This window comes from Pollicipes pollicipes, unplaced genomic scaffold, assembly GCF_011947565.3.
Source record: "Pollicipes pollicipes isolate AB1234 unplaced genomic scaffold, Ppol_2.1 Scaffold_4881;HRSCAF=5763_pilon_pilon_pilon, whole genome shotgun sequence".
Taxonomy (NCBI): domain Eukaryota; kingdom Metazoa; phylum Arthropoda; class Thecostraca; order Pollicipedomorpha; family Pollicipedidae; genus Pollicipes; species Pollicipes pollicipes.
In genome coordinates this window covers 49,437,334-49,463,649 of record NW_023596576.1, presented here as the reverse complement: position 1 = coordinate 49,463,649, position 26,316 = coordinate 49,437,334, and the positions used below count along the sequence as shown (strand labels likewise).

The following is a 26,316-nucleotide window of genomic DNA, read 5'->3' as shown; positions in this document are numbered from 1 at the left end:
AAAAATCTTGGGGATGTAGAGCTTTACTTCGTGGTCTGATCCAATATGTTTAATATCGCAATAACAGGTGTTTCATTCAACATGACAAGTGTCACCTAGCCTTGCTTATTTCGTTGCACCTTGTTTGGTGCTTGGGGTAGCGGGATGGAACAAACGCACAAAATGCACGACCTGTGTGACCTGACCTAAAATGCCACAAGCTACAGTGTTAATAGATTTCTCTCGATGAAGGATTCATTTTGACAACCATTAGACAACGCCACTTTCTTCCGCTCATTTCCTGGCGACTATATCTCTGGAGATAGAAAAGGACCTAAATTAGCTAATTCTATCTCGTTATCCTGGGCCTAATTTGATAAGTGAAACAACAAGCTTACGCAATTCTTAGCTGTGTCGTGTAAGCATAAGAGCCTAAAGCAGACGCATGCTCGTGTACGCATAAGAGCCAAAAGCAACCCAATTTCACTTAGTCTCTCGATCCTTAAGCCATTGCTAATAAAGACTTGCAGATTATACTAAGTTATTTTTGCTATGAGTCCATGCGACCACATCAAGTGCGTGTATTCGTATTCCTGTTTTATGAAACTAAGCCCTGATTTACCTTATCGCAAGTTACTTGTACTGGTGTTTCATAATGCTTGAGGCCCTAGTCTGGTGCAGTTTGCTAAGTGTTGCCCGGTGTCGCCTTCTACTCGGCTCCAGCCTCCAGCTTGGGATTTTTAGGATCGCAGGATCCGGTGTAACCCGCTCATTCCGAAACAATTTAGGGAAAATCATGCCGCTGGGCTGACTACAAGCGATTCGCACTGGCTCGATCGATTTCAGCGACGTGTTCCACAGGAAATTGAGTGGGTTTTGAACTGAGAGAACCATCAAAGATCATCCACTGCACTTCACAGTCATGAACTTTTAAAGATTTAAGAATATCCCCTGTTTTTTTAGCAGCTTAACGCCAAAAAACTTGCGTAGACTATTTGTTGCAGACTATTTCGAGGTCACCCAGACATTCACGACACCATAAAAACGTTACGCAAATGCTGCCATCTCAGTGGCCGTGCAGTGCTCAAGCCTCGAGGCCAAGACCAAAAATACGATCGCCGAATTACTGCTGTCTGACGTACGTCAGCACGACAATGGCATCGATGGCCCTCAGTTGTTCTCGGTCAGTTGATTATTGAGTACAAGTTTGAACACGAAGCACGCTTTGTGCTACATACATACAGGAAATCGGGCGATGGTTACGAGTTATGGCAGAGTAAGACCATGGAGTAAAATGAGCTAAGAATAGCACCACAATGAGGCATGCGAATGCGAGTAAACAACGCAAAATAATGAAAAAATATGCAAGAACCACACGAAAAAGGGCCATACACGCTCACATCACGAAAGTCGGGTTTCGAAAACCACGCACCAGCACGCGTAGTGCCACTTATGGGTAGGTTGAATTACTACACAGTGAGTCAGCCCGTCTGCTGCAGTGGCAACTCTGGTACAGCCATCTGGCATTGACTCCGACGTAGTACAAACGGTCTATGACGTAATCCCAAACTGTGAAGCAGCGAGGATCTTATTCACTGAGCAGCGAAGTGTTGTGTGCTAGAGCAGTCTTGCACTTGAAGGCATATCAATAGTTGTACGTGAGTTGATTTTATCGCATTTGATGTTTGTCTTAATATCTTCAAACGTGAACATTTCTTTACGAATGTTGGCTACTTCATGAAATACCTAAAGCAAACAACCCAAAAGCAAAGCTAGCATGTATGGAGTCGTCCTCAGCTCTATCTGATCCTGAAGCTGACATGAAAACTTGACTTGACTAAAGCTGAATCTTAATTGTCTGTTATCAGCTCACAAGTTCCTTCACTCGACACGTGTCCCCTCCGTGTCCCTCGCCCAGGCTGGTCCTCAGTCCTACCTTCAGCTGCTCTACAGCCATCCTCCAGTCACTGCTGCCGTCCTCGGTCCGTCCCGGTCCCCTCGGTCCGCCCTCTGCCCCTCCCTCCCTCCCCGTCTACAGCCAGCCTGCAGTCACTGTCTACAGCCAGCCATCCAGTCACTGCTGACGTCCTCGGTCCGTCCCGGTTCCCATCGGTCTGCCTCCTGCCCCTCCTCAGCCCCCCTCCCCCCCCCCCCCCCATCCCCCGTCTACAGTCAGCCTGCAGTCACTGCTGTCGTCCTCGGTCCGTCCCGGTCCCCTCGGTCCGTCTCTGCCCCTCCCCAGGCCCCCTCCCTCCTTCCCCGTCTCGGGCCAGTGTGTCAGATCGTCTGTGTCGACGGAGCTGTCCGCCCGGGACCAGCTCTCGGCCCCGCCCCACAAATCTGGCCGCCCGTGCCGGGCGCCGCCGTCAATAAACATCTCTCAGCCGTGTGCAGGCCGGGCAGTAACTCGGCTGGCTCCGCCGGCCCCGCCGATCTATGGCGTCCGTTAGCGTCTCGGCGGCTGGCGGGACGACCTGCCACAGGGCCGGGCCACAAGTCGGGCCAGCGCAGACCGGAAGTGACCGCATCCGGGCCGCGGCGGCATCCGCGCGCCGGCAGTGCCGAAGTCGCCGTGGTCGCAGCCGCAGCGAAGTGCGTCAGGTGGCGCATTTTCTGACCGGGGCCGGGAAGAAGTGATGCAAGTGCTATGAGAGCAACGTGCGGAGAAAGAAATATCGATAAAGTTAGGTATCGCCAAGACTTTTTGAAACCAAACGGTTAAAATGCCTCTCGTTCAATATTGCCTATTGAGTTGCCGACTGGCTTTTCCGTATGTTGTTTTAAATTCATCATTTAATGGTTAATGGACATCAGGTTGTGGATAAGAGTCCATAGTTCACACGCATGTGCGCCTGTCATCTCACTTCTGGTGGCTCCAGTAGCCGGTCGGCCGGCGCCCGCCGCATGGAGGCTCGGTTTCATCAGGCTGTTCCTGCCGACTCTGGGAGCGACGCCGGCCGGTAATGGCTGACCTGTGTACCAGGCCACAGCGTGCGGTCGGGCCGGCAAACAGCCCCTGTCGCCAGGACCCCGCCGTCAGCGGCGGCGAGTCAGCGGCCGAGTGTCAGTCGGTCGCCCTCGGCGCTGCAGGTCAGGTCGCTCAGGTGCGGCCCGTCGCAGGGTCAGTGCTGAGACGCCGTCGCGCGGACCGGCGGGCCGGCCAGCGCAGACCAGCGCGACCTCGGCCGCCGGCGCGGCCGTCAGTGACAGAGGAGGTCGGCAGGACGGAGCGGATGCTCTCGCTGCCGCCGACTCCTCCCCGCCGCGCCGCCGTTAGCCGGCGCTGACAGGTGTGTACAGGACGCTGATTGTTTGTTTACGGCAAGGGCCCGCCGCGGTGGTCCAGCACGCCCGGCGGCCGCACGGAGACCGCCGGACAGCGCCCTGAGCATTGTCAGCGCTACCTCGGTCGCAGTGTTCTCATTCTGCAGCCGCTTATCGAATCAGCCCGTCCTCTTCAAACAGCTCTGGCATCGCTGACCTGTTGACATCGACCCTATCCATCAACTAACTCAGCGCACTCTCCCGCTCCGGCAAGACCGACGGTGCCGCGCATTGCGGCCACTCTGATCCGAGTCCGTCACGACTTCTAGGTCCCTGGCGTCACAGTCCGTCACATCTTCTAGGTCTTGACTTGACTCTGAAGCACATGAACGCTCGCTCTTGAGAACGAAGACCCTGTCGCTGGGCAGAAGCAAACGATTGGCCGACCATTCAGAAGTCTTGACTTCGATAAATTAAAAGGCACGTCGAGTGAGCATTTCCACAACGTACACAGTGTCTACACTCCACCCTCCAGACGTCGACAAACAGCGTTCTCAAAGCTTAAGACTGAACGGGATACGACCACGGCGTGATGCTCAATCTCAATGATCCGTGATGATCTCAAATTTCGTCCGAGTTCTGTGCGCGTATGCAGGCGCCGCTGTACTTCAAAGTATCTGCACGTCGGAGTCCAGGTGAGACAGGGGTCCTCGCCGTCGACCCGCGTGGCGCACACTTCCTCCAAAGTGACGAACGACACCGGTGGGTGCGTTCTCTGCCGGGCCCCACTCGCGTCGTGGCGCGAGAAGGCAAGAACGGACACGATCGATAACAAATACAAACGCCCGTGTTATCCAGAGGGGGCCGAGGAAGGGTCGGCGGCCATTACGCGGTTATTGCCGACTGCTGTTGTGATTGGGCTCGGCAGGGCACGCCGGATAGAGGCTGCGCTGGTCGGAGGAGCACGGACTGATAGCCGGATTCACGCCCTTCGCCCCCGGCTCCGACCAACGCGGGAGCGCGGCGTGCGGGCGCAGGCCTGCTGTCTCGTCTGGAGCGGGGCTCGCAGTGTGTCGCAGGAATCGATGTGCTGAGGTTATGCGTGGAAGATCACAGTGTGTGCCGGGAGCTGCTTCACTGACGTCTTCTCTGGAAGGGCTGACGGTGCGATGCAGGGGCTGAGTTGTTCAGGTCATCCGGGGACGTGCTGACAGTGTGCTGATGGTGCTAACATGCCGAGGACGCCCGTGGAATAGGTCCCACCGTGAAGCGTGCAGCACTGGCAGCTTCTGGAAGGCGAGTTCTGTATGCCGAAAGCGAAAAGTGCTCGACTATCCCAGTGGTCTGTCAGAAAGCCGGCCTCTGCAGGACGTCCCGAGGGTCGGTGAACAGCAGCTGGTTTCTGCAGGACGTCCCGAGGGTCGGTGAGCAGCAGCTGGTTTCTGCAGGACGTCCCGAGGGTCGGTGAACAGCAGCTGGTTTCTGCAGGACGTCCCGAGGGTCGGTGAACAGCAGCTGGTTTCTGCAGGACGTCCCGAGGGTCGGTGAACAGCAGCTGGTTTCTGCAGGACGTCCCGAGGTTCGGTGAGCAGCAGTTGATACACGCAGCATCGCCTAATGCTGTCCGGAAGGCCCTGACGTCACGCTAAAGATGAGAGCTGGCGTACCTCACCGGCCCGGCCTAGCGAGGGCCGACGCGCTGGACCTGGCTGACGAGGAGGCGGGCTGTGCCCCGGCGTGCGGTGGCCCCTGCGAGGGAACCTGCGCTACCGAGCTGGCCGATGGCCCGGGCCGGCAGCGGCCTCCGAGCGGCGCTCTCTGCCCACCAGACGAGGGCGGCGGCCCCGGTGGAGGTCACCGGTCCCCTGGCGCCCCCTGCCGGCCCGCTGCCCGCCGGAGACGTCTCTCCAGCCCTGCACCAAGTCCGCGCCCGATCAAGTGCAGCCCGGGCCGTGGTGTCTCTCAAGAGCGGGGCGAACGGCGGCCGAGCTGGCGGAGCCCTCAGCACACCATGGAGCTGAAGGTGGACCTCCAGCGCTCCGGAGCGGTGCTGAGGCCGGCAGAGCCGGCGCGCCGGCCGCCCCTCCTGCGCTCCCAGACGGTAGCGCTGAGCGCCGCCCGGCTGAGTGCGACCGCCGACACCCACGGCCGGTCCATGTCGATGCCGGCGGCCGCTGGCGGCACCCTGCCGCCGCTGCACCACCTGCCCGACCAGACGGTGCAGGGCATGCACACGCACTACTACCCCGAGGGCGGCTGGGGCTGGTGCGTGATGGTCGGCGCGGCGCTGCTGCACCTGGCGCCGGCCGGGCTCCAGCTGGGTTACGGCGCCCTCTGCGCGGCCGTGCTGCGCCGCTTCCTGGACGGCGAGCGGCAGCCCGAGCCCCAGCAGGTGTCCGCCGCAGGTCAGTTAGCTGCCTCCGCACGCCCAAGGCGTGGAGCGGCGTGATCGCTCCACACGGAAGCCAAATAGGCCGGGTGAAACTATTGGCAGCGCGTGAACTCTCTTTTTGTCGGAGGTAAATATGAATCTGATGGTGCAGCATGGAAACATTTCCTTCAGAACGCGGTTCGGCCGACTTCCTCTCCAGAAACGTTTGCACAGTGCAAAAACGTGACTCTCATTTGGAATGAGTGACGTCGTAAAAATATAAGCCTGAAATGATCCAAATGTCAATCCATTTCAGAGTCGAGCGGCGCAACCATAACCTACCATGTGCCGTATTTTGGAGCCTTAACAATGAGCTGCTTGCCATAAATGCATCTGAATCTTTCGCTGGAAAGTTGAATGTCGTAATAGTGATGTCCTGACACTACATTCGCGATTGATCAGGGCTTTATTGCCACGAGAGCTGTTGTGCACTACTCCAGGTAATTCACAGCAGCAAATGTGGAACATTGCGTGCGTGCAGCAGGGTGAACATAAGCCGTATTTATCGTTTATATAAATGTACAATTCAAATTTCGTGCGCAACAACAAATGCTATTCTCTGCGCCAGCCAACGCACAGCAGGTTATGAAGAATAATGCTTGTGATTTTGCATACATTACAGTGCTTAGTTATATATATATATACATATATATATATATATATATATATATATATATATATATGTGTGTGTGTGTGTGTGTGTGTGTGTGTGTGTGTGTGTGTGTGTGTGGTGTGTGTGTGTGTGTGTGTGTGTGTGTGTGTGTGTGTGTGTGTGTGTGTGTGTGTGTGTGTGTGTGTGTGTGTGTGTGTGTGTGTGTGTGTGTGTGTGTGTGTGTGTGTGTGTGTGGTGTGTGTGTGTGTGGTGTGTGGGTGTGGGTGTGGGTGTGGGGTGTGTTTGTGTGTGGGTGTGGGTGTGTGGATTTACATTGCAATATATTAGTTTACGTCAGTCTACATGTAGGAATGAGGGTATGATTTTTTAGGATTTGGTTGAAGTTAGATATGGATCAAAGCCGTATATGCGCTGACGCGAGGTACTGGCCCAAATACAGCCAGCGTGCTGACGCGGGGGGACTGACCCAAATACAGCCAGCGTGCTGACGCGAACGAATTGACCCAAATACAGCCAGCGTGCTGACGCGGGGGACTGAGCCAAATACAGCCAGCGTGCTGACGCGGCGGACTGGCCCAAACACAGCCAGCGTGCTGACGCGGGGGACCGACCCAAATACAGCCAGCGTGCTGACGCGGGGGACTGAGCCAAATACAGCCAGCGTGCTGACGCGGCGGACTGGCCCAAACACAGCCAGCGTGCTGACGCGGGGGACCGACCCAGATACAGTCAGCGTGCTGATGCGACGAATTGACCCAAATACAGCCAGCGTCCTGACGCGGTGGACCGACCCAAATGCAGCCAGCGTGCTGACGCAGCGGACTGGCCCGTGTACAGCACGCTGTATGAGGAGGCAGCAGGTGGACTGGCCCGTGTACAGCCAGCGTGCTATGGAGAGGTAGCCTGCTTTGCAACGTGCACAACGTGCCCAACGTGTGCTTTAATAGGAGACATAATAGACGTTCCATATAAATAAAGAGCACAATGCAGCGCAAGCCTGAATGATGGATTATCTACACCTGAGTGACCGGTCATTGTAACAGCGCTTTGGTAACGAAATGTATGGCGTGTGGATCGCATTCAAATGCGCATAACCCGCTGTGTGCTAGGGTTCTCTTTCCCTGCTTCCCCTTTCAGTCGGGAAGGGGACTAAACGCCGCTACCGTTGATTATTTTGGAACCAATCAGCCGTCTGGTTGTATCAATTGTCCAAAGGTAGAGGTCTCTAACTCGCACACGTCCAGCAGATGCCGCTTAGTTGTAACCTGCAAGCCATTGATGACACCACAGACCATGTCGCAAGTCGCGATCTTTGGAAGCTTTTTTCTGGGTCGGACATCCATTTAATCATCTCAGCCATGCGACTTACTAAAGCTGAAATGAGTTAGACATGAATTATGTTATACCGTACACGCGAACACATCTATGGACACAGTGCCACTGAAGGTCAGACCACATTGAAACATTTGTACGACTACATGCTTCAATTCACCTGCGCCATGTCACTTCGGCGTTGCCACGTAGTGTGGGAATCATAGGTGTGGAAAGCATTTCAATACATTATCCATCTTAAAGATCTGTCGTGTGACATATTCACCTCTAAGGTTATTCCCAATCAGCACACCCAATACAACGCAGACGTATTTGGGGGGGACCAGTTTAGGAAAGCTGTATCTAATGATCATTCAGGCACTGCCCGACGATTAAAATGTGTTGTCGACGATTTGCACATAACATAGCACGACCTGTGATCAACTGCAGCTGGAATTCCTATCATAAGCCCACGTCACGCAATGTGACTAAAAGGCAAGATGCAGTTCCAGCGCATCATGCGTGAACGCAACACAGACACTGAAGCTAAGGAACGCGTTCAGAGTTTCCCTGTAAAGCGACATTTTAACGTAATGCATGACTACTTTGGTCTTAAGATGGGTTATATTAACAGAACGAAGTCCCAATGTAGCGAGCAGAGACATAAAAAATCGTTAGTCCATTTGGTTAACAGAGGACTGGTGAAGGTGCCACCGTGTTGCCACGTGGGATGAGTTGACCAATTAAACCGTTGTGAGCAAATGCTATCTTATATGCCAACCACAGCTTTTGAATCGTATGTAGGTATTAAGCAGGCCGGCAAGCTGCAATAGGTTGCTTCTTCCGGTTAATCTTATCACGCCATCTTTGCGTGACTTACGGTTACCACAGCCCAAACTCTAACCACGGGTTTTTATCTTTTAGGTGCACAGCAAATATATTTTTTGTAGTCGTGGTCATTTCGGATTTATTGTGGAACAAAAGTGAAGAAGTACAAAACTTTCAGCAAAGGATGGGTAGTCGAACATACCTTATCGAACATATTTAATGTTATCACACCTTCTATAGCTAGCACAGGGTCACAAGGTCATGGTCGTGATGCATGCAAGTACTGCATGAGCCTTACCAATCTTTTTCTTCTTCTTCTAACCGAGCCAAATGATTTTTGCCGTGAACAAGGTGCATGACTTACTAAACATGTGCAACACATAAACAGTCGCTGGGACTTTCGACTGAAGATGTCGAAAGCTCTGCTCAGCTGCTTATCAACATGTCTATGTCTGAAAAATAGCTCACGCACTCAGCCTGCGCGAGAACACACTAATGTCGGTGATGTCAAATCCTCCCATAATGCAGTAAGACCGAATATTTTGTTGAGTGACCGTACTGATGATTCTCGCTTGTTATTTCAAAACGTCGAGGCACAGGACGGTCCGCTTTGGCAGACCAGTTGTGCGAACAGGACAGACGGCCTAAAGCGCTGCACACTGGCGCAGTTTACCAAACAAACGTCTGTCTGTCCTGAACGCAGCGTGTAAGGTTGGCGCCGGGTTCGCTTCATGAGAGAGCTCCTCCCCTCCCATTGCAATATTGGAGAAGGAGGCTAAGTAAGAGCTTAAAGTGCAAGACGTATGACTGACCACTAATGAATCTGATCGGTGGAAACCTATGCAGAGCGCCGACCAACAGCTAACGTCCGAATTGTGCCAACCTTCCTTTAAAACGCAAGCCAAGACGTCAACGTGTGCGAATGAAAACTGATGGCACCGTGAATATATAGCGCATACATGACTCAGAAACACACAGATATCCAACAACAAATGGTACAAATGACCGGATTCATGACGCTTAGGGCCATGGTTTCGACATTTTGGCCTCGACTCGGGCAGAAATCGTGGAGTTCTTTATAACGCTGCCTTTTATAATTGGGAACGACCCCAGCTAATCATAGATGTAGCAGCCAGATATTGGGCGCTCGCGGTTTCTGGGACGCGAGCTTAAACGTAGGTGACACGTTGGTCCGATCGCTCGCTTTGTTGCGTTTTATGGACGGAGCAAAGTGATCAGCATCATGCCGTCATCATGAGAATCATCGCGTTCATCAGCAACATACGGTCTGGCGTAGAGACAGACTATCATGAGATACGTTGTTCAGGACGCGTCTTATAAATAAGGAAAGGGAAAAGAAAATGACAATGGGGAGCAAGCAGTGAAACAAGAGGAATAACCAGGAAATACTACTGATTCGGTCTTTCAGCAACATGTTTTCATGTCAAGCAATGCCTACGCTAAAAAAGGTGGTACGGAAAGGTGATGTGAAGAATCGCGTACGTAAAGGAATGTGTTACGAAAAATTGCATGGACGGAGAAATGTGTTATGAAGAATTGCGCATCGAAGAAGTGCGATGCGAACAGTTCTATATGCAAAGTTTAGCGGATAGCAATACGCGGACAATAGCTTGGGTACAATTGTTGGGGTTTCTTACGAAGTTTTGAGGACAGAGAACTGCAACACACACGAAGTTATGCCTGCGATGAAAAGCATTACGACAAAATGCGATATGTATTTTTTCTGGTGACGCACCGCTGCAGCACTCAAGGCTAAAAATGTAATAGAACTTCAGACAAAAGGGAGGAGTCTGAAAGACATTTGTATGTTAATCGGCATAAGGGAGCTCTGAGACAGCGAATGGCGATCCCTGGACAGGGACAGGGTCTCGAAGCTCATTTCATTGTAATAACTCAATACAAAAATAGCGCCGCACATGCGGTATGGTTGAAATGTAAAACAATTGCGGTTTGTCACTTCGTACTCTGCCGTCGATACTGCCGATGGATAATAAAAAATTGGTGTCTTTCTGGGCGGCGTTCTCCCCACTTTCCATATCAACCAGCGTGCATGCACGCCTGGCTCATAACCCCCAAAATGTAATGGAGACACACTCGCGAAGAGTTCTTCTTTTCACTGCTTGATGACGCGACCGAGTCGACCCTTGCCAAGAGGGTTTCGACAGGGCAGAGGGTCGTGACACCGTTAGTCCCAGCCTGCCCCTGATGCAGCGTCCAGTATGCCGCGACGGAGCCTGCCCCTGATGAAGCGTCCAATATGCCGCGACGGAGCCTGCCTCTGATGCAGAGTCCGGTATGCCGCGACGGAGCCTGCCTCTGATGCAGAGTCCGGTATGCCGCGACGGAGCCTGCCTCTGATGCAGAGTCCGGTATGCCGCGACGGAGGCTGCCCCTGATGCAGCGTCCGGTATGCCGCGATGGAGCCTTATTTCTTTGCGATTGGCTTAGTCGGCATCATAAACTTTTCAGTTCGGCCCCAAGAAAAGGCCCTAATATCTTGCAGTTTCTAATTGTGTCATACGTGGCCACTTGGCTATGTTACCATCTTAAACGACCAACGGCAGGTGGTCGATGTTTCAGTCTGCGTCCACACCTGTACACCCAAGTAGGTCTCCGCTTGCACGCAGGGATATGACACGACATCTCCCGATGGATTCTTGATGTGCTTTCTCCAAATATCACGCATAACTCACAAATTTTGTCGGACGCGTCACCAAACTGTCAGGATCTGACAGATGCTCGATTGGGAGCATGCTGGAGAAAATCTGTTCCATCTATGTACAGCCATGACAATACTATATCATCAGTGTAGGTTTGTACAAAGATATTTGGCTGTATGGAAGACTAGTACTTGTTGGTCAGACGAACAGTTCTTGTATCGTTAATACACCGACCCCTGGAGCCAAACCAACAGGTATGTTGCCAAGCTTATTTTATGTATACTTACTTTATTTTTAAATATATATATATGCATATACATGTGTGTGTTTATGTTTGTATACACATGCATATATATATATATATATATATATATATGTATATATATATATATATATATATATACATGAGTAAACAGATTTTCTCTAATACTGTTTCGGTGAAGGTGACAGCATATTGGGTATTTGTTTGCTCCCTGCCAAGGTGTTCTAGGTTTCTTATAACCCGTTTATCATCATTGGAGAAGTGATATATCATTGCGCCTGTTGTGTTATCAGTAACTTTTTGTTAAATTCATTAGCATCATCAGACATACAGGGAAGGCACAATACTACGATATGGTATGTTCGACAGTGCCTCGGATCGGTAGCGGTTTCGTGTGTTATTTTCCGGTGACTTCAAATATGTACCATTGAAATTCCTGAAATCTGAGCAAGATAAAATGTCTCAGATACAAAGGCACCTCCAAAGAAACGAAATACTGCACACATTCAATGCAGCTACGACAGTTCTTAAGGTATTCGTGCACGGGTACTAAAGGCACGGGTATTTATTTATAAAATGACACACGTGCAGGATAAACACTAATATCATCCACATATTGAGTGGTATTACATCACACTAGTCGTACGTTCACACTCTACAGCCTGGGTGTGAGAGGACTAACGTCATATACAGGCAAGGCACCTACCTCTCTTGTCCATTTGCCGGTTAAAAATGTCATTCCTGTCTCTAAAACATACGGCTTCTCAAGTCATTTCTGTGCCTTTGGCTATGATGGTGTCATTGACCATGCTGTTTCGGGCCAGTCGTGAGCCAGGTATTACTATTGCTTGTCTTTCTGGATCACCATTTTGCAGGTGCATGGTGATGCGAGACAGTGATGTGGTGTGACCAATATACAATGGGCTGCTGCGGCGCGTAAACTCATCGAGAGGACATAGGAACTCATGCACGATGTTGGTAGCCTTGAAGGCGGATGCGTCTCGTCTGTTTTTTTGGCAAAAAAGTATTAGTTTAATTTTGTCCTGGGCTCTAGTGGCTGCGTAGCTATTTTGAGACGATGTCAGTCAGAACCTTTTACGCTCTTGTAGGTGGTTGACACGCTTCCTCTGTAAAGTAGTTGCATTTGCCTGATTTGGTCACCTTTAGGTTCGTGTTCTCTAACGGTGCGAGAGAAGTGATTATCTAGTCACCTGATATGGTCGTCTACGTTGTTCAACCTAAGGTTGTTGTTTAACAAGATTTGTGTCGTTTTCTGCAGCTCCTGATACAGAAGAGTTCAGGTCGAGTAGCTTTAATTCCGCGGTGAATATGTGCGCAAATGATGCTATCTTTATAACTGTCAGAGCACTCACTGGCATCGTTTAAGTAGTGTTCGGTGCCAGTGCCAGTGCCCTCAACACATCTGTAATAAAGATGTCATGAGATGCGTCAATTTGGACATCAAGGCACGGTATGTTATGGTTTTCAGATGGTTCAGCGGTGAATTTAAGAACTGAGTGCTCTGTAAGTTTTGCATTCTGGGAAAGGAGTTGTTGCTCACTTTGGAAATCCACAAAACGTCAACAACATATGCACATCATATGTAGGGCTTGGTATTCATGCTGTTGATCGCCAAGGATTTGATGTGTGCCATATGGCTTTCCACGAAGAGCGCACCAAGCGGTGAGACCACCGCCACACTGTCGACTCGGCGGTACAGTTTTCCTTGAGGGCAACTGGAATGCATCTCCTTGGTGCAGCTTTCAAGTATTTTCTTACGAGCCCCTTTGGGAAGGTGTAGTGGTAGTATGGAGTCATGCTCATAGACATTTTGTAAGATGATCTCGATCGTTGTGTCAGCAGCTTTTTTACTAAAAAGTGACGCTGCGTCTACGAATTCATCAGGCGGCTTCAACGGATAGGTTTTTGTAGCATATGGACGAAGAGAGCATTAAGATATTTTTAGATCTTATTCGAACGTTTTGATTGGATGGACTTCTGCGATCAGAACTCACGCCAAGCAGCGCCTGTTGCGTGAGTCTCTCTACCATCTCTACCATCCGGCCGCGCAATTCCAGACAGAATTTGGTGGCGAAGGTTTAACATGCCACAATGCTCGGCACGGTGGGTACTGCTCGCTGACCTTAACTGACCTTTAGCGCGGCCGCTGCCACCGGCCACAGGCCACATCTGTCAGGGACGAATAGCTAGCGCCTAAAGAGATTCGAATCTACCCATCGCGGGTGGGTGGATTGGATGGTGGGAGCTGTAGCCAACTGAGCGAGCGGGACGGACTGCATATTCAGCTACCTCTATTTATTATTGTTATCATTATCTAGCTGCTACTATATAGCACCTTATATACTGGCATGGGTATTTGCGATATAATGGGACGAATTGGGGTCTCAGTTGTATGCGTCTCTGGATTGTCATAGAAATGTCCTGGCTCAAATGACCATTAATCCTTCAAATTTCCAAGTCACGCCATTCTGGCCACACCATGCCAAATAACGCCAGGTCACCATCAGAGTTAATGCGGGAGTCCAAAACTCTTGGCTGCGTTATGTGCAATAATCTAACCCTCGTTCTGAAAGGAGGGGTCGATGCGACCCCCCCCCCCCCCTGTCGTGGGTTTTCTGTCGATATCTTTCCGGAATCTTGTGCGATCGCGTCAAATTTTCGGTAGCCTACGGGGCATCCATCGCGCGTATATTGACGCAAAAAATGTGTCCTTAGCACTTTCGTTTCGTAGCAGCGGCGGTCTTTTAGGTCGCTACATGGTAATCCTGCGCCGGCGTCGGCGGCAGCCGACGATACCGCGAAGCGGGCACGCCGGGCCGACATCGTTACATTCATAGAGCCATATATCAGAAAGGCAGATGACCGAAACGCACAAAACTATGCACTTAAGTATAAAGGTTTGACCAAGACAAGCGTTTGTTCAAGCTTTGTGTTGCTAAGAGGCAAAGCCTTCGACTTATGTGCATGTAAACCTGACAGAGCGAGATTTTGTGGGAATGTGTCCTTTAACCTGGCATAAGGGGGTCAATTATTGACCTAGGAACATAAAAGATCTTGCCAGCCGCGAGATCATGCTGATGCCAAGCCCCTGGTGTTTTTTTCGGCTCTGTCGTTCTTGGTTCGGAAATGCAAAAGATTCGCTTCGGTCCCTCTATCATTTCGCGTTATGACGAACGACGAATCGGGGCAATGATTTACTAGCGTAACTGACTCATTGAGAGCCAATGGCTTCTAAGCGCACGTGTACGCCGTGTCACCTGAAGCGAAGAAAAGTAGCATATGATGAGCTACCATGACCTTGATCTATTATGACCCTGAGTGGGGTTTGAGCCTGGGCCTCTCACGCATTATGCCGCCTGTAAGTGGCCGGACCCCTGTCGTAAGGTGACGTACTATTGTTTCGGCCTGTCGCCGCCAGTGTCGCTTCGCCTACCGTCGCCGGCCACCAGCAGCGATAGCAGTGTGCGTCGTGTCCGGTGGTGTAGCGCGCCTGGCCGGCCGTGACCCCGACAGTGACCCGTGACCTGAGTGACCTGCTAGTCCTGTGAGGTGCCGTGGATCGGCGGTGTGTTAGCAGAAGACCGCCCTGTGGGCAGCGTACTGGGCGACCTGGGAGGCCCGGAGACGGGCGGGGGACGGCTGCTCGGTGCCAGCGAGCTTTCTCTGTGGACAGCCGAGCTGTGCATTGGTTGGGGTACTCTAGTCCAGGTCAACGTCATGAGCTCGTTGCATAGGGAAGTGCTGGGATAAAATTACTGTCATGGGTTGTCCGTAGCCCTCTGCCCCGCTAGGTAACTGGCCAGACTGGGCAAAGGTGGTGAATGACTAAGATGGCACGGCACTCTCGGAATCTCACGTGGTGTGGGAAACCCAGATACTGGGTATATCCGGTAACTCATGGCTCCCAGTGTTGCGGATGTACCTGGTGACAGCGACCTCCGCACCGGCTTTTGGTGCAATAACGCGCATGACCCTCTTTTTAAGTTACCCATCAGCGAAACCAGTATTATTATCGGGCTTTTTGTGCTTAAGAGAGGATTTTCTTGCCATCTCAGTAGCGCAAGTTTTTTAACATGTAAAGAAGTCTGGGCTGAAGGGCAGTCGGTGACGTCTGCAGATTCTTCCAGCAATGGTTCTGGAACCGCGTCTTCCTGGTGGCTTCAGGGCTCTATAGCACTTTCACAAGACGGTGAACTGCCAAACGCGGATAATATTTACATTAAGTTTACTTTGCAGGACTGCGAGTGGTTTGGTGAGCCTCGCTTCCCGCCCTATGGTCGCTTTTCAAGCCGCTGATCAGGTTTAGAGCATTCTGACATTTCCATGGAATCGGCGCGATCGCTGAGGCGTAAGAGTCCGTACAGCATTCCCGCTTGTTTTTTTATTTAGAGGTTTCTGTCCAGCTCAAGAGGCCTGGTCTATTGCCCTGGTGAAGTGTCCAAAAGTCCTAGAATTATATGTGTCGTTCCGGGATATTTCCCCCTACTAGGCCCATCTCACGTGCGAGAACGGCGGTCACTTCACGCGCCCCGGGCACAATTCCCGAAAAAAATACACGATAAGAAAGATTCCAGAAAGAAATTACATCCGGGAAGATGTGGATTCTATCCGTAAAAGTTGTGGATCTTCTCCTTATGTATACAGTGTCCTTATTCTCATCAGCCGTTCGCTCATACACAGCGCTGCTTCTGAAAACCGTTGATTTCACTGTTACGGTGTAGCCGTGCAGGCATCGGGCCGCAGCATTCATGGCGTGGCGTTGCAATACAAGAGGCGGTTGTGTAGCGCACGTCTGGTCTTTAGTCATGTTTCTGTCTACAACTGGACAATCACATGTATTGAATGGATCGGTCAGTGATCTCTACCGAGCATGACTACATATATGGCCAGAAGGCTGCATCGTCAAAACCTAACATCCAAATATGATTTATTTTCGAAAAAGGGGACCATGAAGTCACATGGATTCACAACAATGTCTTATTGGGACTTAGTGTCAATATTGACACTTTGCGTGTTAAATCGCGCATTGACATGCTAAACGTGGTTGTCCCGTTTTAGAGTCGCCCGTGTATATGCGTGACCTGGTAAATACGGCTTGTTCATATTTCCAAGCGCACGAGACGAGCGAGACTGATGCTCTATACGGACCTGGGTCACTGAGTGTTTCAGCCGCTGCCACCTATGCCGCTCCATCCACCATCCGTAGCGCGGGGATGGAGGGAGAGAGAGGGAGGAGAGACTCCTGCTGCCCATTCCACACCTGTTGTGTTGAGTGTTGTGTGTCATGTGTTGTGTGCTGTGTTGTATGTTGTGTTGAGTGTTGTGTTGTGTGTTGTATGTTGTGTTGTGTGTTGCGTTGTGTTGTGTGTTGTGTTGTGTTGTGTGTTGTGTTGTGTTGTATGCTGTGTTAAGTGTTGAGTGTTGTGTTGAGTGTTGTGTTGAGTGTTGTGTTGAGTGTTGTGTTGAGTGTTGTGTTGAATGTTGTGTTGAGTGTTGTGTTGAATGTTGTGTTGAGTGTTGTGTTGAGTGTTGTGTTGATTGTTGTGTTGTGTGTTATGTTGAGTGTTATGTTGAGTGTTGTGCTGAGTGTTGTGTTGTGTGCTGTGTTGTGTGTTGTGCTGTGTGTTGTGATGTGTGTTGTGTTGTGTGTTGGGACTAAAGCGGAAATAAACACCCCGTGCGCATACATAAAACACTAGTATTAGCTTTATTCCTCGGAAAACTAGGAGAATAGAGATATAGTTAGGTTGATATTTCGGCAACATGCCTTTCTCGAAACAATAGCAGAAGTGTTGTATTATACAGTTAGCACTTCTGCTATTGTTGCGAGAAAGGTATGTTGCTGAAATATCGACCTAACGTCATCTCTATTCTCATGGTTTTCCTAGGAATGAGGCTAATACTCGTGTCTTATCTATGTGACTAATGTTCCTCGCTAATGCACTGAGCAACTTACGTAACCCTGTGCGCAACGTAAAACCGTTGCAGACGCTAGACTAAGGCCTACAATTTTCATGTCAGGCTCAGTCAGACAAGGCGAGATTGTATTTTTGCCGTATACTCGTGGTTTTTTATACGTGCACGGGTTAAATCTAAGCACCAAAGTCAGAGAGGCAGCAGACAAATCAGAGCGTGCCAGTGTTGACTTCCTAGGAGTAAGGCAGGGTCATACGAAGCCATGCTGCGATCATGTCCCTAACCTTACATTATCTTGAGCGTGTGATTATCACTCATGATTGAGATATTTGCACATTGTTTATGGTCTAAACACCACTTTGAAAAGTTTCAAAGACTTGGAAAGATTTGTATAGCTTATAACACTCCTGACACAATTCACCCACTTTGGCTCGTTTAAGAATTTTACTTTACTCCACCCTGACATGGAATAACCTTACGAATGCCACAAGCATCATTGCGATGCTTATCGTACATTTAGTTCAGCGTCGCTGTACGAGAAGGCCTGGGGAACCCAGGGCTAAGCATGCGTCGCGAAACGCGTTTTTCTCACATTTTTGCCGTATAGAGATTTGAGAACGATGTCATGAGTCCATTACCTGATGTAGTACGGTGTTGAAACTCGCAGGCTACGAGGAGGACAAAACGAGTTCAAAATACATTCAGATGCTGTAGCAGCATAGATATGACTTTTTCTTCATACGTTCGCAAAAACTGCAATCCAAGCCTTTTCCTGGCACGCTTTCACTTTAAGGCCCCTTTACATAAAGATTTATGGGTGTGAAGTTCCTTCTATATTCCAGCCGTCTGTCCGTAATAATTGTATCGGGTTGATCTGTCTTAACTCGCCGAGACGCATCCAGTTCGACCCTAAAATGCTGGGCTTTTCTTGATAGCTTGCTTGTCTCCCTCACGTTGCTGGTCCTACAATGACTAGCTTATACCCTCGCATGTCCACTTCACCTCAGATGCACACTCGTGAGTTTTTGGTAATGGGGGGATGGAACTAGACTGGCAGGACATGACTGGACGCCGTTTTAAGTGAATGAATTGGGTGAAAAAGGGTGCGTGTTAAGCCCCTCTCCCTCATTTCATAACGGTCATTCGACTTCAAACGTTGCACTCTCAAAAGACGCCTATCTCTCGCGCACATAACCCGGTTGCCGGTAGACATCTTTCTCAAAATTGAACGAAGGGAAGTTGAAAAATGAAAGAAAAAGAGAACTGAGGTATGTAGCATTTTACGGAACCCAGTATTCTCAGAAATGCCGCGTAGCAAAATATCTTTTGTCAAAATTCTCCTTTCAGCTGGATTGCACCATCGCGCAAATATATGCGTGTGTAAACAAAAAACTGCGTTGCATCTAGAAACATGTCAACAGAGCCCTGTATACATAGACAGCTAAACACACCAGCCATAATTAGATCATTTCCAAGGAGCTACGGAGACATCGAGACAAGCAGTGTTCACAAAGGGGTCCGGGAATACATAAAAGCCACCAGCTCTACGCACGCACAGGCTCTCATAGGCCCGATGCCTTGAAATAGCGCAAAGAAAAAGCAAACTAGTTTAGGTCCTAGGAACAACCAAGCAACTGATGAGCGGTAAAGGAATCTACGGAATCGGCGGGCCCTGGACGTTCTTTGTACGAGGACCAGACGTCGGAAGGTGGGATTCCAGGGAGGGCCTATAGGACGTCAGAGGCTATGCCTCCAGCGCAACGCTGTCATGTCTCAGGGCTTTGAACCGACATTAAACAAAACCCTGGTATATTGCTGTGAGGACAGGCAGGGGCATTTTCTATGCTTTTTGTGCGAGGCCAGAAATCCCTGCCGTGTTTAGATTTTCATCTTTTCTTCAAAATAACTCTGAGCCCTGTTTCAGAATAATTACTATTGAGTCACCTTATTGAGCCTACTTGCTATTGAGTCACCACTAACCTTCACCGAGCAACCTCTAAAAAGCCACATTAGGATAAACGTCGCAGTGACCTCTGGTGAAGTATTTCTTACGTGCTTCGACATGCATTTCCAAAAAGTGTCGGGAGGTAAAAGACATACCTTATTTATAAAATCTCAGAAAAAGTCATAATAACAGGTTACGAAGCTGTGCGAGAGGTTTATACGCTTCAAGCTCGAATGAGCTGGTTAAGTATTCACTGTACACAGTACCAGACGATATCTAAGCGCGTATGAAATGTCTATTACGTCTTTTCTCCAACCCCTTGATTGACATTCTCATAGGTTGATACGCAACTGGTACCAAAGAAACCAGCGCGCACAACTCTGTCATTTGTTGTGATCTGGGGTCAAGCATTTCGTACTTTACCTGGCGTTTCAAATGTGCTGTGAGGGCTCACGTAACAAGCGCTGCGCAGCGTGGGTGGTCATCTCAAAAGTCCATCAAATCAGAGGGTTGTTTTAACCAAATTTGCAGAAAAAAATGTTTGCCCGTTGGCAGGAGATCACCCACTTCATGGAGCAGAGAGGCTAAGGGTACTCTGAGAGGACGGGGAAGGGAAGGAGAGCAATAAAAAGAGAGAGAGAGAGAGAGAGAGAGAGAGAGAGGGAGAGAGAGAGGGAGAAAAGGCCGGGGAATGGCCCCAGAGTAACTAAGCGGGTAAGATGTTCTCCGGGAGAATCAGCACGGAGACAAACGTGAGCAAGTCGTTCCTTACCTGCGAGCCCGTGTTTCTCTCAGCTCGGTGGGGACGGTGGCGACCTGGCTCTCATTGACGGCTCCTCCTCTTCCCTCCCGATGTTATAGTTGCGGTCTTCAAACTTCATCACATGAGTGCGAAGGACGCTGTGCTGTCCCAGCATCTAGTTTTCAGCACGCGTTGTCCAGTGCCGGCTCAGGATCCCCCACCGCGGCATAAACAAACCATTGAAAAGTGGACCACCGCCACACGTACTGAAATGGGGAGTGGAACAGTTGGTGAGGAATTTCCTCTGAGGAGTTGAGCCATGTTCCGCAGGACCCGATGCAGAAGCTAGATTGTCCGGCTCTCATCCAGTCAATTGAAAGTCTGGTCGATGTCGAAGGGTTATGGCCAAGGTGTTCAGTGCTGATAACACGCCTGTCACAGATTCTCTTATTCCTAAAGGCTCTCGGTATGATGTAGGGTGCCTGAAGCAATGCTCCTGCATGAACAGCGCAAATGCTGCCTTTAAACAGTAAGCTTTGCAGGTTGTGGTTTAGAACATGGGAACTTACGATTACTTTAACTGTAACGGAAACTGGATGCGGTATTGGATTACCGGATTTTTTGTATTTCTCGTTTCTATTCAAGCCTTGGATACAAGCTTATATTCATAAAAGGATGCGCTTGTTAATGAGTGAAAGAAGATGTGGTGCTGGAAGAAATATATGATAAACATGAGCATTGGTTTTCTACGTTTTATTTATACTACATAAAATGATACATTATCTGAATGATGTATAAGTACGGTATCTCCTATAGGACTGCGGCATGGGGAAATGACGGGCAATTTTGTATCGTATGTCAGGATATCTAGAACCGAGGGAGTTGATAAACTTGTTCATAATCCAGAAAAGAAACATAAACCGCACTGTATTTACAGAAAAAAGGATTTTTTATATAATTTAGCTTTGAATTCCCAGCCTGACGGCCAAGGACTAATTCAGTACATCACATTCCTCGTACATGTCCTGCCAGAGCATAGCTTCCTCAAAGCTGGATCAAGATTTTCTGGTTTCTGACCATATCGGTTTGGTACGCTTGTACAACAGGCCCAGTTTGTTCATTCATGATATAAAAGCGTGATGTGAAATGTAATGGCAGATTCAGCCGCATTTTGTTCGAATTAAGGATGGTAACAGAATAAGCGTGTTCGTAGTATGTGATAGTTGAAGTCCCCAAAAGTTGTGTCGTGTGGCACTATTCATGCTTCATGCGTTCATTTAGCAGGAGTAAGCTTCATGAACCGACTTCCATGTTTTTTGACATTGGGACTCACGTATTCATATATATATATATATATATATATATATATATATATATATATATATATATATATATATACATGTGGTGCACTTGCTTGCCGCGCCCACTAACGGCCATATTCGTATATCACAATATACTAGGCACACGAGAATGAACACGGTTCAAAAGTGCATCCAAAACAGTCATGTGCCTGGTATTAATAGCATTTAATCATTAATAATAATACTAGTTGCCAACTGAATATTACTATAATTATTAAGATTTCAAAAAGACAATGATTTTTTTCAATGATTTTTTTTCAATGAATAGTGTCATACGACACAACTATTGGGGACTACAGCTAGCAACCCGCCCAGCACTTCCACCAAAGCAGGTAGAGAGCAGCATTCGTGTCGAGCACGTTCGGAGTGACAACAGTCGCCGCGAACTATTAACACGCCCATCCCTGAAAGAGCCGTGGTGATCTCGTGCCAATCCACTGAGCAAGACGCTCTCCAAACCATTGCTGACAGATGTGGCGGATACCAGCTTCTGGAATGGCGATGAATCGCCCCGCATATTCCTCAATTGTTAAGCAGACAGACTTTACGACGGTCCATTACGCCGACTGAAGTTTCATTTGGGGTGCCCCGCTGACGCGCCTCCAAAAGATTCTCATTTGCCACCCCCGGTCCCCGCACGCGAAACGTTTCGAGCTCGGCGGCCATTGTCCTGCTCAGTTGGAAATTTATCTGATGTGGCCCTCGTAGATGCTGCAATAAGTTGTGAAATAGCTACATCGAGCAAAGGAACGTCGACGATTAGAGTCAGCAGCTTGTCACGTCTGTTGAATGCGGGGGACAAACGAACATGGGAGGCGCCGGGCTTTGAACGCGAAACATCGGCGCTGGGTTCTACGCGTGCTCCCGATATTTTTGGGTTTGATTACATCACACTAAAGTTGGCTTCAAGCAGCAGCACCGACACAGTCTTCTCAAGGCATTTCGGTGTTTTGAGGAGACTACGTAGAATAGCTCGCCGCGTATATATGCTGTTCTTGCACACTAGACATTAACAAAAAGTTCACTTATTGCCAGCGTCTCCAACAAGACAAAGTTGTCTTTAGACTGACCACGGCTCGCGCCGATCGAAGCGCTTTCGCAGCCGAACAAACAAGATTCCTATCTCGCCGAGCGCGGCACCTATCTGCTCCAAAACTCGCACCTCTTTATCTCGCCGACGAGGCCACTTTGCTCCGGCGGCGCCGACGATAGCCGGACGCGTTCTGCGTCGGGGCCGACGCGGAGGTCGTTTGCGCGCCGACGCCGGCGGTGGCCGGCCGCCTCGAACCGATCGCCATATACAAGCCGATACGGCGCCGGCCGATCGCCCGGGGCACAAACAGTGATCGAGCTGTGAGACATGGGCCGATAATACGGCTGCAGCGGGCGGACGGGTCTGGCCGGTCGGCGCTGCCGCCCGGGGCGGCTCTGGGGGCCATGGTGCGCGCCCTCCTGCGCCGGAGGACGCCGTTTTCGGCGACTGTGGGGGGCTCGGCGGGAGCGGGAGGGGGCGAGGATGTTGATCGGCTGGTGGACTCAGAACTACAGCAGATGGGTCTCAGAGAGCACGGATGGGTCATGGTCAGTGGGGGATAACGGATGGGATCACGCAACGGGGAGCACAGGGACCAAAGCCTTGCCCAGTCCGGCCAGTGTTACAGATAAGGGAACTGACGGGGCTGGAGCTCCCCTCATTTTCGCAGCATTGCGCGGCACGGCGCCGTTCCAAGCGGGCGTCGCAATGGTGGTGTCCGAACCGCGAAGGTCACTGAGGTCACGGACGAGGAAGGCTCCTCACGTCCTCGCCGGCTCGGTGGCGACTTCGTAACGGTGGTTCAAAGCCACCTTACACATTGCCATCGGTGGTGGCGAAAATACCCCTGGACGTCAGCGGGTACCGCATCTCGAAGACGCATCTCTAGCGGCAGTGCTCCCCCGTCGCCCGGTACCAGCCCAGTGCGCCGGCGAGGTGCGCCCAGCGGCGTCAGCGGCGCCGCTGCTCCGCGCGCCGCAGCTGAGGGCGTCGGCGCCGCTGACGGCCGCCCGGCGGCGCCAGTGCCGCCATGGAGTGGGTGCCGGCCGACGCCCGCCTGCTCCGCTCCTGCTCGCTGCCGTCGCTGGCCGGCGGCGCGGCCGACTCGGGCGTCGACTCGGAGCCGCCGAGCGGCGCCGCCATCGAGCCGCTGCGGCCGCGGCCCTCCCGCCGGCACGCGCTCGCCGCCACCATCGCGCAGCACTACTACCTCGAGGGACACTGGGGCTGGGTGGTGGCGCTCTGCCACGCCCTCGTCAACGTGCTGGTGCACGGTCTGCAGAGCAGCTTCGGTGTGATGGCGGCTCCCGCGGCCGAGGAGTTTCGGCGGCCTCCGTTGACGGTCGGTGAGTGAGCCGAACGGGCTGAGGAGCAACGAACGGAATCCTGGTGGATTTACGCCGACATGCTTATCTGAATTGTAATGCGATGTTGATGCACGTTTGGCCGATAGCGGAGTTCGTAAGAGTAGATAGCAAGAAAGGTATTGAGCAGTACGTACGATGTGTTGCAGGGTACAGACGTGGGTACAGCTCTGTATCGTGTCGAGGGTCTTTTTTGCATTCCCTCCTTGTTGGTTTCTGTCCCTTAGTTTCTCTTCCACTCCTCCGTTAATGTCACTTAGATGAGGTCATGCTTTGGACACAACTTCAGCAGGACAATGTGTCACATGCGTGCGTACGTAAGAACTGTTTTGCAATGGTGAACTCTCCCTGACGTCTAAAATAGCAAACCCTTGTCGTATTTTACTGGGCTTATTTTGTTAATGCTTCCATCCTGCAATAATCAACATGTCGCCTATTTAAACCGCAGGAGGGCATTTTTTAACATGCCGGATGTGTGTAATTCGGCAAACCTATGCATCAATGACTTAGTCAGTTTATGGAGCAGCGCAGTAGCTGTTTTGTCTATACACAATAAGTATGTGCTTGAGCGACACATACATTGGTTGCCCAATAAGAAGGCATTTGACATCATCCATGACCTGATTGGCTAAAACTTTCAAAACAAGGTTTACCCGAAGCATGGTGAGGAAGTAGTGGCTAGTGTGTGCTTAAAAACGACCACCGTGGGTATTTCGCGACATGTTTCCAAACCTTAGAGCGCAACAAGGTGATTCCTCTCGTGTTTAAAACGGACGGCACATTTAGTCGTCAGTCAACATGTTTCGTTCTCCTCGTTAGACGACACATTTAGAACTTACAGGCATTCAAACATGTCTACAGTTTGCATGCATTTCATAGGAAGCGATATGCTTTGTGCACGATTAAAAGATGCCTGTTCCCTGCAGTGCGCTCACGAACTCTGGGAATTATAGCATAATTGACTTCCTGTTTGATTTGACGGTACGGCCAAGCAAAAACAACACATGTCTTTTTTTCTCACTGCGTACGTTTCTCAAACTGGAAACTTCATTTGCTTACGATGCTGTGCCGAAGCTCAAAGGGCAACAAACGAATCGCTACCATTTTCCCTCACATTATGTGCACGATTGAGCGTCACCATGCGTTCGGCGAGTAGGACGGTGTACATCAAGGGATAGCGCTGTTGCAAGTTATATACTGCAGCAGCAACCCAAGGCATTGCTCCTGTCGCTTATGCGTGGTTTGAAGCCGTTCGTATTCAGAGCAGCTTGCACTGTAAGGAGTGATAGGCCACAGAGTGTACATTGATATGCAAAGCGTGTGAATGGTAGACCAGAATAAGATACTTGTAGTTAAGCGACAAAATGATAAAAACAGTCAGGCTCCATGACGTTTAAGGTCAGTTGTCAAGCTGCAAATTAATCTATCCAGAATAAGCTCTGCGCTGAATCTTATTAAGATTTAGAGTCCCAATGGCAACATTTGAACAGGACGCCAATAATAGAGAGCTTAAATGCCGAGGTGCTGGTCGTATTGAACGCTAACGTCGCATTGAAACCACTTGTCGATGACGTCGTATTGAAACCAAGTGACAAGGTATAACGCCAAAATATGAGATGCCAGTATGTGCTCACATTTCGTCACCAGTACTTCACAGAGCTTGCTGATTTGTTTCTAGGTACTCAAAAGCTTTTTGCTACTTGAAGCACAGCATAGGCGTGGAGAAGCGCTGTGCATACGCGTGCATAGATTACGTCACATATACCACACTGAACACAGTTTTCACGTTACTGAACTTTGGTGCAGGTGCACCTCTGATTTGTGGAGCCCATCAGATCATCTCTCGCGTACCCAAATCTTCCTTGTCTGCTTTAGGACGTTTGTTATGAGTTTATATAACCGGTGATGCCTTCATAGGATTCTTGGCAAGGTAGAGAGTAGCACAAAACAGACCTTTGTAACAATGTTTTTGTGTACAGGACGAAGAGATTGATGTCGCTGGATTAGTGATGTCGCTGATAGTAAAGTTGTTCTTGATGTCATGTACACAAACAGACGATTATCATCGTAACTATTAAGCACCAATCGTCAAGAGATCGTGATCATAAGCACAGGGCTACCGATAGTGTGGTGGCTAAGCTGCGTATCTGGGAAAGCAGGGGTAGGGGGTTCAACTTCCCACTGCGTCCGCCCTTCCTGCCAGGGTGAGAGGCAGGCGACACCTTATAGCCTGAGCAGCTAAGAGCGTCGTAAAGCTCTAATAACGATTGTCATAAGCACGATTTGAAAAGTCGATAGCTGTCAACACGTCAATGTTTGCTTTGTAAAGTCGTTTAACCAGTACTTCCTGGAATACTGAAGGCCGATAACTCAGCAGAAGACCACCGAACTCGTAGTGCCGAAATAATTTTGCTTTCATTGTAGCGTCGTGCTCAAGTCCTCGGTGTTGATCTGTCTCCCTCAATTGTTCTGTTGCATATCTAACTCCTCGTCTATGACGTTGGCTATTGTGGCACTTTCTCTGAGACCTTGCGCCAAGAGCTGGCGAGCAAGCAGGTGACCCCA

At 50.1% G+C, this 26,316-nt stretch overlaps 1 protein-coding gene across 1 annotated transcript in view; it reads left to right on the top strand.

Moving 5' to 3' along the window:
* Positions 1 to 5,254: 5,254 nt before the first annotated feature.
* LOC119100537 (uncharacterized) overlaps positions 5,255 to 26,316 on the top strand; it is a 35,600-nt gene continuing 14,538 nt past the window's right edge. Inside the window, exons 1-3 of the mRNA XM_037223624.1 lie at positions 5,255 to 5,508; positions 23,411 to 23,522; positions 23,589 to 23,733. Of these exons, the coding sequence (XP_037079519.1) occupies positions 5,255 to 5,508; positions 23,411 to 23,522; positions 23,589 to 23,733 (511 nt within the window). The remainder of the gene's footprint in view (positions 5,509 to 23,410; positions 23,523 to 23,588; positions 23,734 to 26,316) is intronic.